This window comes from Panicum virgatum, chromosome 1K (genome assembly GCF_016808335.1).
Source record: "Panicum virgatum strain AP13 chromosome 1K, P.virgatum_v5, whole genome shotgun sequence".
Classification (NCBI taxonomy): domain Eukaryota; kingdom Viridiplantae; phylum Streptophyta; class Magnoliopsida; order Poales; family Poaceae; genus Panicum; species Panicum virgatum.
This window is the reverse complement of record NC_053136.1, coordinates 28,120,563-28,132,703: the sequence shown is the minus strand read 5'-3', so window position 1 is coordinate 28,132,703 and position 12,141 is coordinate 28,120,563. Positions and strand designations below refer to the sequence as shown.

Genomic DNA, 12,141 nt, shown 5'->3' with positions numbered 1-12,141 from the left:
AGGTTCGCACAAACATAGAGAGAATTTTCAGTTTCATCACCATAGGATTAGAATTTTCCTAACTTTATTTATTTGTTTTTTCAAAAATATCTCTCTCATTTTGGTAAAAATTAGAATCTAAACCCAAGACCCACGGTTGAATTCGAGATTGTTCGCTATCAATTCATGAAAGTGAACGGTTCCGGTGCAACCAAAATTAATGTAGTCAGGAAATATTTTTCGACTTACAAATGTAAAGATGTTTCAATTCCCCTCCGATTATTCATTTAAACTCATTGCATGCTTTGAGTCAATTCTGAAATTTCGAAGTTGAAGGAGGATTAAACATCTAAGCATGATTTGGAAAGGGTTTATGTGCTTGATTAACATCCATTGATCAAAGTGAGTTCATGGGAACGAATTATGCTCTCTACCTACCACCACATGCAAATAATCCAAAGGAGGGAGCAGCCATGCATGGGAAGGACATGTGATTGTCAGCAAAGATGGCACCATGTGATGAATGATTAAGCATGGGGCAAGGTGAATGACACAAAGTGAAGAAATAATGTTGCAAGTGGACATCAAAGGCAAAGAAGGAGTGGTTCACAGGATTTGGACGGTTCAAAGCATGAAAGATGTACTGGACAGAAGCAAATAATTGCACCAGTAAGCTAACAGAGAAAATTGAAGTGGAGGAGAGCCAAAAATGCCCTAGGCCGGCCGGCCTGGACCCTTTTTAAGTGCTCTGGTGCTCCCCTTTGACAGGTACGCTCCTCACTCAGTTCATTGCTTATGTTCTTCAAGTTCTTCACCCAGAAACATCAGTTAGAGCCCTGAAAAATTCGTCCACCAAAATCTAGTCCAAAAATCTCCGAAAATTCGCCACAAATCCTAGTTTGCTCCACTCTTCGATATATTGTTCTCCCGCCGGCAAGAAACCCCCGGTGTGTTTGTTTTTGTGTGTGTGCAGCAAGGAGTCACCATGAGTGGCATCATGAGGTTCGTCACCGGGAGGATAAGGACGCATTCATCAACATCCGACGCATCGGCAAGTTCTTCGCGGAGGCACTCGGTCTCCAAGTCTCCGCGGAGCATGGAGGAAGACAACCCCGCACCGAGGAGCGATATGTTGCTCCTTGGTGGGATGAGAGACCCGAGAAGCTCCTCCATGAGATTCACCGAAGGGATGGCACCTCCTCCACGGCGTTCGACAAGGTCATCCGCACCACCGCCATACAAGACCAAGAATTCAGAATATGGGTTTATTATCTTGTCGAAGGAAGAAGAAGAAAGGATCAAGTTCATGAAGGGAAGACTGCGAGCAAATTATGATTTTGATGATGAAGCATTGGAGAAGTTGGGATTCCATCATGACATCTATGAGCTCTTGGAGAACATCGGTTGGAAGTTATTTTCCGATGGTGTCACGGTAGACATGCAAGAAGAAGTGGCTCTGGAGATGTTCATGACACTAGAAAAAACAACGGAAGTGGTGGATGATGAAGAAGTGTCATGTCTGAAATTTCGGCTCAAGAATGAAGAGAAAGTCATCACCTATGGAGAAATAGGGAGTTTGCTCGGATTCAAAAGTAATGCATATGAAATGGTGCAAGTTGAAGATGGAGAGCTTGATGAATTTTGGACAAAGATAGCAAAAGATGTCAACTGCCAAAGGAAGAATATAAGTAATGTGACCCTCCAAATATTCCACTCTTGGTTGAGAAAAAGAATTCTCGGGAGGATGAGAGAATCGAAGGTCACCGACCAAGAATTAAATTGGATGTATGCTGCATTGGTGAAGAAGCAAGTGATTGATCCCACCTACATCATGGTTGAAAGGTGGATTTGTGAAGCATCATCCGGTATGGGAGAAGTCGGTTCGGGGTGTTATCTCACAATGATAGCCCGAGCCATGAATCCGAGGTTACGAGTGATCCAAAAATTTTATGTCCCGGGAAGAGATATTGGGATTGAACATTTGAGGCAAGATCATTATATAGGAGGGGATGAAAAGAAGGGATTCACTATTTCTGAGATGGATATTTCCCTCCCCGATCAAAGGCTGAAATTATTCGCAAGAGGGAGGACTGATTGGCGAGTTGAAAATATTGGAAAAAAGGTGAAGAAATCAAAAAGAGGAAGGTTAATCGAAGGAACATCAGCATCGACACAACAAGAAGACTTGGAAGTAAACCTTCCACCACCAAGTTCCGCTTATTGGAGGAATGAATTTTAAGGTGCATCAAGTGGACAAGGATACCCGCAAGGATGGATGAATCAATGGGAAGGAAACCAAGATCAAGCATGGGGGCATGCTGCGGTGGCGCCCCCACCATTTAGCAACTACGGCTACCCACCCTCGTCATACCAAGGAGAGATGCCCGACCCATCATTTGGAGCACAATATTTTGACCTCCCTCAACCGGAACAAGGAATGAGAATCATGGGTGCCTATGCAAGAAGAAACATGGAAGATATAGACGCCATCCGGAGGCACACAACCCAACTAGAAGATGGAACCGTGGGAATTGCATATCAAATGGGACTTCTAGGCCTGGCGCCACCGGAACAATTTAAGGGAGGAGCATTTCAGCAGTATTATGACCAAGGATACAACGCAAGAGCCAATCAAGGAGAGTGATCGACGGCAAGACCATGAATAAAAAGCTCGCACGTGTGGTTTGGATTTTTCTATTTCTTTTCATTTATTTTCAACATGTGTGCAAGCTTGTGTGTGCGTAGCAATTTTCTGTTTTATTTATTTTAGCACGTGTGCAATTTGCTTTCTTTTGTTTTCATCACCATGATAAATAAATACATCACCCACGCTTTAATGTTATGGTTAGTAATGATGATAGAAAGTTTGTGCCATGATAAAATATGATGATCGTTGCCGCCTTGTCTACTTTCTTGTGCTTGGTTTATGCATGATTAAACTAATGCTCTCTCTAACATGATCTGAAAATTAATTAAATGCTGGGTGATTCAATTGTGGAGGTTATGATAAATTAAGACCCATATCTTTTATTCTTGCTCTCTTACTTAAGCTTGTCAAGGAAAATTTAATTTGGATTTAATTTTGAGCTAACCTTGTCAATGATACCTTTTGCAATTGCTCTACCCTTCTACAAGCCTAAATGATATATCATAACAAACCATAGAGCAAGAATTATTTTCAGGTGAATTAATTCAGGATTTATCTTCTTTGGTACGAGACTAAGAAGCTGACCATTCCATATTTTTGTGTACCTCTCTTTTGCTAGCCATTCTATCCATGCATTGTGAGTTTCTATACCGGGAACATCGCAAACCTTGCTGGATATCCACCCTTAACCAAAACATCTTTTTGCGAAATACCTCCTTGACCACAACCTATATATGGAGTATATATTTTTATTTCGATGGCAAAACAGTGGAATCAAGAGCAAAATTCAGTAAAACATAAGCTTGGGAAGCATCAAAGAGTTCGCAGAAGAAAAATCCGAAGAAGTGGAGGCCTACAGGCAGTAGGCCGACCGGCCCAACACCCCTAGGCCAGCCGGCCTGCCCCTTTTCCTCCTCTGTTGGCTTCAATCTTTCACGAGGAGATGCTCCCTTGAATTCCAAAGTTGAGTCCAGAGAATTGATAAAGGTTTTGTGCACTCACTCCATCAAGTTATCATCACTTCATTGCTTGAGGACAAGCAAACGTTCAAGCATGGGGGGGAGGTGGAGTAAGTGCATTGTGTTGCCAACGGTTCTGATGAGCAAAAAGAAAGAAGAAAAAAGAAGAAAAAAAAGAATGATGATGAAAAGCTCCTCGGTTCCTTTAGCTTCATTAAACTCCAGGTACTTTGAAGATTATTCTATACTCAATTATTCCAACCATGTGCAATCTGATAACAAGGACTTCAGTTGTGCCTTGGGATCAACCGTTGCCATTTGCATATGTCCACCATCTAAAGTGTGTGTTCCATTCTCTCCCTCTCCATAATAAGAATTATTTTCCAATGGTCTTTTTGACGAGTCTCGGTAAATCCATAAGAAGTATTTCTTGTTTTGATAATATCTTGATTATAATATCTTTTGTTAGGACTAACCTTTCCAGAGCTCCAGATAAAGCCTCACACACACATATGAGAGAAAGAAAGGAGAAAGTTCTAGCAAGTTTGAGGGACAAGATGAGCTGAGAGTTTCCATGAGCAAATTGCAATGAGGTTTAAATTATTGATCTTGGTTTAGCATTACTTATGGAACTTACTTTCTTAATTCTGAGACTTGTTTAATTTTGAGAGCATGTGCTTAATAATTGTGGTGAAGCATTTAACTTGTATCTACCTTCCACATTGAAAATGCTGGTTACAACTTGAACTATTAACCGCAAAATATTTTGGGAGCATTGTGTTTTCTCATGTATGATCGAGTGCAGGGATTGGACACTGAAAGGCAGCGCTGATTTTTATCAAAGACTTACTCGAGGACGAGCAAGGTTTAAGCATGGGGGGAATGTTGGCGCTCCTTAAGTATCCATTTTATCCCCTGTTTAACTTTGATAATGGCATGAATTTAATATCAGAATCACTAACCATCCTAACCTCGGCCCAATTATTGGTCGTTTTCACGTTTGCACATATATTTTGGAGGTACTTCATTTTTGCAGGTTTTTGACCAATTTTGGAGCATGAAATGACGAGGCCCACGATCACGCGATGACACGAAGAAAGACGAAGTCCAAAGCCCGAACAAAGGATCGAAGGCCATGATGATTAGAGGCCCGTTCATGCACATCCACCCTTCAATGAAGCCCAAAGGACAAAGCCCACAAGATAAGATCAAGATACTTCGGGGCTAAGCAAAGCAAAGAGATATTTAAGGAAGGATTTTCCATCCTATCCTTTTCCTCAAAGAAATCTCGAAGATAACGACGTCTAATGGGGTGCAATCGTGAAAGGCATAAACTCTAGAAGATTCCAGGAGACTTGGGGAGAAAGAAGTACACGAGACGGCGAAGGAATGAGCCAGGCCGGCCAGCCTAGGCCCATTAGGCTGGCCGGCCCAGCCCTTTTTTAGGTCAGTTCGGCCTCCCCTTTTGCCTAGGGTTCCCTGAGGCTATTTAAAGACCCCTCACCAAGGTTCACGGAGAGATCAATTCGGGAGACGACGCCAAGGAGCAGAGAAGATAGAGGGACACATCTCGGAGAGCCGAGGGTCGTGCTAGTTGTCTAGGGTTTGCCCTAGCCGACGTGGGAACCTTGCAAGGAAGACCACGTCGGAGTTCTGGAGCTAGGATCATCAAGATCAAGGTAGGGCCCCGGTTGTGATCTTGTGATGTACAATCATTCATGGTGAAGTTATTTGTGATTCCGAATGTTTAGCGACCATGTTCTCTCTTTCGATTTCGTTCTTTTCTTTGGGTTTGATTCATCCTAGATCTATTATCGAGATAGATCGCTTAGCATGATCTTGTAGTCATGGTGGCTAGAGGTTCATGGCGGAACTACCAATGGGGGTTCGACTTGCTTCAGGATATTTCGTTAAAAAGGGGGGCGTCGTGACAGGCCGTCTCCACAGAGTACGCGGAGTATCGAGGGATCGGATTGGAGATTTTGGGTTTAAAGAGGCTTTTCATTGAGATTCACATCTACCTTACTTCACTTCATCTAGCTGGAACTACAACATATGCATGATCTAGGTGATCTAGATTGGTTATCTCTAACTTTCTCTCGCTACCTTCGGTGTTTGTCGTTTTTAGTAGATTAGATTTGTTTTACACCACATCAACACATAGGAATTTCTATGTTAGTAGATTGTTTCTTGTCTCTTTGGTTTCGTGGATTGATAAACCTTGGGGGGAATACTCTGAGGGAAAAGCTACACGAAACCGTGCGCTTGCGGTATACAAATCGGGGGCGCTAAGGAGCGTCAACAGTAGTCCCCTACGTGAGGGTTGGGTGTAGAGCTAATAGCCGGATACTATTGGTAGACCAGGAGTAAGCCGGTGCCCGAAGTAAGCAAGTGGAGGTAGAACCTATCTTTACTAGAGCTCTAAGCCATAGGAATCCTTTCTATCCTTGCCTGCCTACCTCTTGTTTGTCCTTGGGCGAACCAGTTAGAATGCTAGTATCTCCGTACACTTGCAGATTATTCTATGAATGTTAAGAAATACCAACACAAATATACGACGATGAGCTCTCAGTAAATACTCCTCGAGGTGAATCTCAACACGACAAAGATGCCCAACATCTGAGGAATCATCGATGCAACATTCGCAGAAGGAACGCCACTGCGCGACCACAGCGTGCTCTTGGACCTCCAATTGGCCCTCGCAACCTACAACACAATTTTGATGAAGCGGGTGGTCCTGCTTTCCACCACCCAATAGTCAACCTAGCGGAAGCAGCGCTACTGGGGCAGAATTTACCAGACACCCCGGAGGTCCATCGAATGCAGCGCCTCACTAGGCAAGCTCTACACCAGATCGACAGGCAAAACCCGATCCCTTCAGGATCCCGAAACGACCACACCCTAGTAAGGCAGGGGGGTGATCAAGAGGCTAATCAGCTACCACATCCACCTCACCACCAGCAGCCAAGATTCCATGATGAAAGTTACCACTCAGGCCCTCCAAGGGATCGGGATCATGGTCACGGTAACTTTTGCGATGCATGCGAAATCATCAACGCTTGACATGTCGGCCTCCCGGTGGATGAGACAGATCATTTCCCAGCTTACAGTCAAAACATCAACTACACATAGTACCTGCATGGATTCAACCTTGTCAATATGCATAACCTAAAGAAATACGATGGTAAGCAAGACCCTCGCGAGTGGCTTTGTATTTACTCAACTGCTATTGAGGTTGTAGGCAGAACGAACTCTACAAAGGCGATCTACTTCCCGATGGCCCTGGAATCAGCACGCCTCACATGGCTCGAAAGTTTAAAACGCAACTCGATCCACTCATGGGAGGACTTGAAGAAGCTGTTCATCGACAACTTCCAAGGGTCCATCCATCGGCCAGCTACCCGCAATGACTTGCGTCTATGCAAATAGGAGAGTGGCGAAGCCTTGATGTCATACCTTACAAGATTCTTCGACACACGCTCCACCATCGCCAACATCGTCAACGACGACATCATCGACTGCTTCCACAACAGCCTTTCCACTCAGCAACTCTATCGCGACTTCGGAAGAAACTGACCTCGATCGGTTATGGCCCTCCACGACATGATGCTGGAGTGGGACAACCAAGAAGAGCAGGAGTGCATCAGTTAAACCAGTGCAGCGAAGATTGCTAACTTTGATTCATTTCTGCACAATGTAATGCATCGGTGCTTGGTTGTCGATTAAACCGGTGCAGGGTCATCGAAAGAACCAGTGCTACAAATTTTTCCAGCATTGACTGATTTAGTCTGTCAATTGCATCCGTCAAAATTCTCCTTGTTTTGCTTTGTTTCTTCATGGGTCTTTTCATACTTGATCATTTGAGTGGCTTACATTGCATCCTTGAAACCTAACAAACATCTTCAAAGTATATCTTAGCAAAATGTTAGTCTCATGATCATGTTGTCACTCAATCACCAAAATCACAAACAATGACCTAATGTGTCATGTTCCTTACACTCAGCCATTTGCCATGTCATCAATCCGAGGGTAAGAAAGAAAGGCGGGCGCACCCAACTGAGAGAAGGAACAAGAGCCAAGTCTCCCTTGTTGAACATGAAGCAGCCAAGCCATGGTAAATGGCTTGGTCCAGGATTCCTACAGCTAACTAAGAAGGAGCACAACACGCAATTACTTTTTATCTGGGAAGATCGTCATCGGCTCATATAGCATTGGAGTCTATCCAATCTATAACTCTTATAAAAAAGCTCACCACTACAATCCATTAATTGCTATTTCTCTAGCATGTGGTGCAACCACATCACCTTGATATTTTTTAACCACTCGATCTTTGATCCAACGGTCCATCTATGTGTGTGTGGCATTCTCTGAATCCTTTCAGCCGTTTACGAGCCACGAGTGTACAGCAATTTTCAGAAAAAAAAATTAATGCACCCGTTCATTTTCACGACGCCCAGCCTCCCTCTATCATGATGGCATGATCTTTTCACTTCCCCTCCATAGTTGTTGTTAGAAGTGAAAGTGAATGGAATGATTGGATTCTCATTGATAGGATTGATTACATATTTATACAAGTCCAAAGGGCATGGTGTCCCTTCGTATTGTCCCCTTCGAGTTGGCCCTTTCGTGATAGCCCTTTCGAGAAAGGTAACCGCCTAATTAATCTAATTAACTATTACAGAAATTGATCACTAATCTATTTCTTCGTAACACTCCCCCTTGATCAATTTTCTTCATCTTGTGGTCTTGTAATTAATTTGATCTTCTTGTGATCTTGTAATCAATCGAATAACTCCTTGAAAACCCTATAGGAAAAATCAGGAGATGCGATATAATATATAACTCCCCGAAAAACCTTTCAGAAAAAATGTGAGGAGAATCTTTGGAAAACCCTGTGGGAAAAACCAAAGTAATTCCGGTATACTAGGCAAAACTCCTTCAAACCCAGTGGAAAAAATAAGGAGAAACACCATAATATACAATTAGGCCTAGTTTGGCAGCAAGAGGCAACAAACCCAGGGATGGGAACCCCCGAGGGGGATTTTCGTGGCAGGTGAGAACCCCCTCAATTCCATGTGGAGGAATTCCCGCTTGGGATTCATTCCCTGTAGCCATTTGGAAGACAAGGGGTGGAAATCCCTAGATACAAAGAAAATGCTCAAATAAATTGGAAAAATGAAAAAAAAATGGGTAACATGCGCCTGTTCTCTGGCAGCTGCTGCCATGGTTAATGGTTTGCCGTACATAAATAAATTACAAACCAAATATTAACGGTTATCAAAGACATGCATCTAACAGATTTGTACGTATCATCCCGCCATAATAGGTACTTGCATGCATACAAATAACACAACTGCAAAGAATCAAGAGGAGTCTTGTAACGCTGTTAATAGTCAACTGCCATGTTGATTCATTACAATATAATTCCAGAATAGAAACCATTTGCTTGTAGCTCACAAAAATTCAGGGGATAAATAGAGCAAAAATATGTTCACGTGGCCTTCAGAATAGCAGGATATACTATCAAGGAAGATTTGGTTCTGCACTATATTTGACTTGTGCATGCTGATCAAATGAGCTGACCTACAATTTGAAGACTAGGCTTTTTCAGTTATTAACCTCTACAATATTTGAACAATCTAGGAACAAATGAATCTAGGAACAAACCAGCAAGTATAAATGAGTAACTCACTCTGCGTTTGTGCCACTCCTGTCACGAAATAACTTCTACCTTCTACGCACTGTTTGCAGCAAGTGCTCTACAAAATAGCACAAATAAAGTTTGCATTAATTATATAATTACCAAAGCATATGAAAAAGTAATGACACAAAGCTTTAAGCATGCATGTCAATATTACTTTTCTAAACACAAAATCTAATGGTTATGCATTCAAATAATCCAAACACCAAAAACTAAAAGCATGAACTGCCATAGATGTATCATCCATGCTACCATGGATACAAGAACAGGTACAAGCTGCTCCAAAGTACAACTGAACTGTATAAAGAACATACCTGATTTTTCTCTTTAGCCAAATTAGACGAACTTCAGGATTTTTGGTCTTCATGAACACTTCTCTGTTTGTATCAGATTCAAAGAGCTCCATAGCATATGACTTCTCATCATTTGTTAATTCATTTATAGAATCCACTTGATCAGCACACTTCTCAAAACAAAATTCCTCAGCACGCTTTTTCTTTTCATTCAGAGCTTCCAATGTTTTGCTTGTTTGACTCTTTTTAAACTCCACATAATCCTCAAGCGCAGATCCAATGTGACTTTGCTTACGCTTTCTCCCACTTCCTCCTTCACTTGGAGCAGATTGAGCTTCATTTTGTTCATTGCGTGCACTTGAGGTCCCTTGGCCATCAAAACTTGAAGCATACGGGTTATTGCCAAAGTCTCTAAGATCACTGTGGAAGCTTTGTTCCGAGATACTTCTCTCAGCAGGAGCAGCCATAGGAGCAAGCCTTGGAGCAGCCATAGGAGCATCGTCAAAAGGATCCTTTTGCTGAATTGAAGTGAAGTTTAGATTCCCTGTGGCAATACTTCCTATACTAATAAAGTATAATTCATATCATATTAGCTGCTGAGAGTAATAGAATAATTGCTAAAAATATCATACTAGATCCTACAAACAACATATTAAGTGCTGAAAGTAACAAATTAGGTGAGAGAACTTCACCTTCATATAGTGCTTCCAATTGGTAAAAGAGAGGAAATGGCTTTTTTGCGAAACTTTGCTACTTTTGGATGGTTCTATTGAATAAAAAGTATAATTAGTTCTCAACATTTTCTTACACAGTATAGGTAATATAAATGCAGCATTAACTACATTTTATATACCAAATAGCTTACCTTAATTAACTTCTCCCAGATTTTTGGTTCGGCAAGTATCATGCACAAAGATTCATTCCAGCCATTACCACTTTCCTTTTTTGCATCTCTTAGTGTCATGTAGTTACCTTTAAGCTCCTTCTCCTTTTCTTGAATTTGTTTCTTTGTGAAGTGAGCTATGGGAAAGCTCTCATTGAACTTGGCTGTGATAATCCTCCACCCTTCTGATGACCAACTATTCTGACCTTTATATTTTGGGTTATCCTTGTACTCATGTAATATTTCAACAAGCCCTTTCTCGTATGTGGAGTTCCAAGCAGCCCTTGAAACATCACCTGACATGGCTGCATGTCCCAAAGCATATCCAATGACATTATTACAATATATAATATGTCTTACACAGTACACATAGAGTACATTACATTTCGTATAAAATAATAGTACTAGATTACATTATTGCATATGACCTATGCCTCCTGAACTCACTAAGGTGGTATCTAACTCCTCTATATGGAGCAATGAATGAGGGTGTATTTGCATATCTAGCATCAACAAGGTAGAACTTCCCCACCGGCACATTAAATCCCTTATTACGAGCAGACCGTAGAACTCCTGCATCAGATGCGGATCCCTCCCATCCACATGATATGAAAGTGAATTTCAGATCAAAATCACATGCGCACATCACATTTTGTGACAATGTTCCTTTCCTGTTTCTGTAAAGAGGTGCCTTTTCTTCTGCAATGGTGATAGGGATGTGGGTGCCATCTATAGCACCAATGCAGTTCTGCAGTAAAAAAAATTAAATCAAGGAATGAGTGTTGGAATCATGTGTTCTGCGGTTATGATTGGGCCAAGTATCTAGTACCTATAACTAACCTGGAAGAAAGGCATATATCGAGGGTCGGACACAATCTTGACATGTGTTTGGTATACATCTGGAAGCTTCAGAAACTTATGAGTAAGGGCTGGAATTATATCGAAGAACTCTGTAATTTTCCTATGTATAGTCTCACCACTATGTTGGAATCTCTTTTTTAGCCTCTCGGTGCTCGCATTATGAGAGAGCATGAACATAAACATTGCAAACTGCTCTTCAATCATAACACCACGCGTGTCATGTAATAGATTCTCCACTCTAAGAAAGTGTACTATAGCAATAAAAATCTCAAACTCCATCCTAAAGTCCACTTTACACCACCTCTCATGACCTTCTAAGACTTCTTTGACATATTTTGGACTGGTCAAAACTGAGGTGTGCTCTGGCTCTTTCTCATCATACATGCCCAATTGAAGTGCGGGGACCAGAACAAAAAATAATTCATCATCCTCTTCTTCTTCCTCTAACATGAATCTCCTAATTTCCTCTTCCCAAGAGTCCATGATCTAGTATATAGATAATATTATTCAGTAAATTATTATTTACTAACATGGTACAAGGCAGCAACAGCTAAGGTAATGCCTAAAAAAATAGAATAGATACTAGATAATTATGGTGAGTTTGCCAGACATGTAAACAAGGAAAGCTTACAAGAAATTTGGCAAAACTCATTTGGGTACATGAGTACCAAGAAAAATAATAATGAAACAGACTAAACCCAGCCATCTAGGTGTATTTAGTTGTTTGTTTACACAGCTACAGGATAGGTAACACAATTAGTGAAAATGTTTTGGTTCAAGATAGTAAGGACATCCATGTCTGGTAGCTGATACAGCAA

General features: G+C 41.6%; 1 protein-coding gene and 1 pseudogene across 1 annotated transcript; both read right to left on the bottom strand.

Annotated features, from left to right (window-relative positions):
- Nucleotides 1–9,303: 9,303 nt before the first annotated feature.
- On the bottom strand, nucleotides 9,304–10,780 carry LOC120701152 (annotated as a pseudogene).
- A 286-nt stretch (nucleotides 10,781–11,066) lies between these two features.
- Nucleotides 11,067–11,826, bottom strand: LOC120701161. The gene has a single exon (XM_039985307.1). It carries the CDS (start codon nucleotides 11,804–11,806, stop codon nucleotides 11,285–11,287), a length of 522 nt encoding a protein of 173 aa, XP_039841241.1. The 5' UTR covers nucleotides 11,807–11,826; the 3' UTR covers nucleotides 11,067–11,284.
- Between the last annotated feature and the right edge of the window lie 315 nt (nucleotides 11,827–12,141).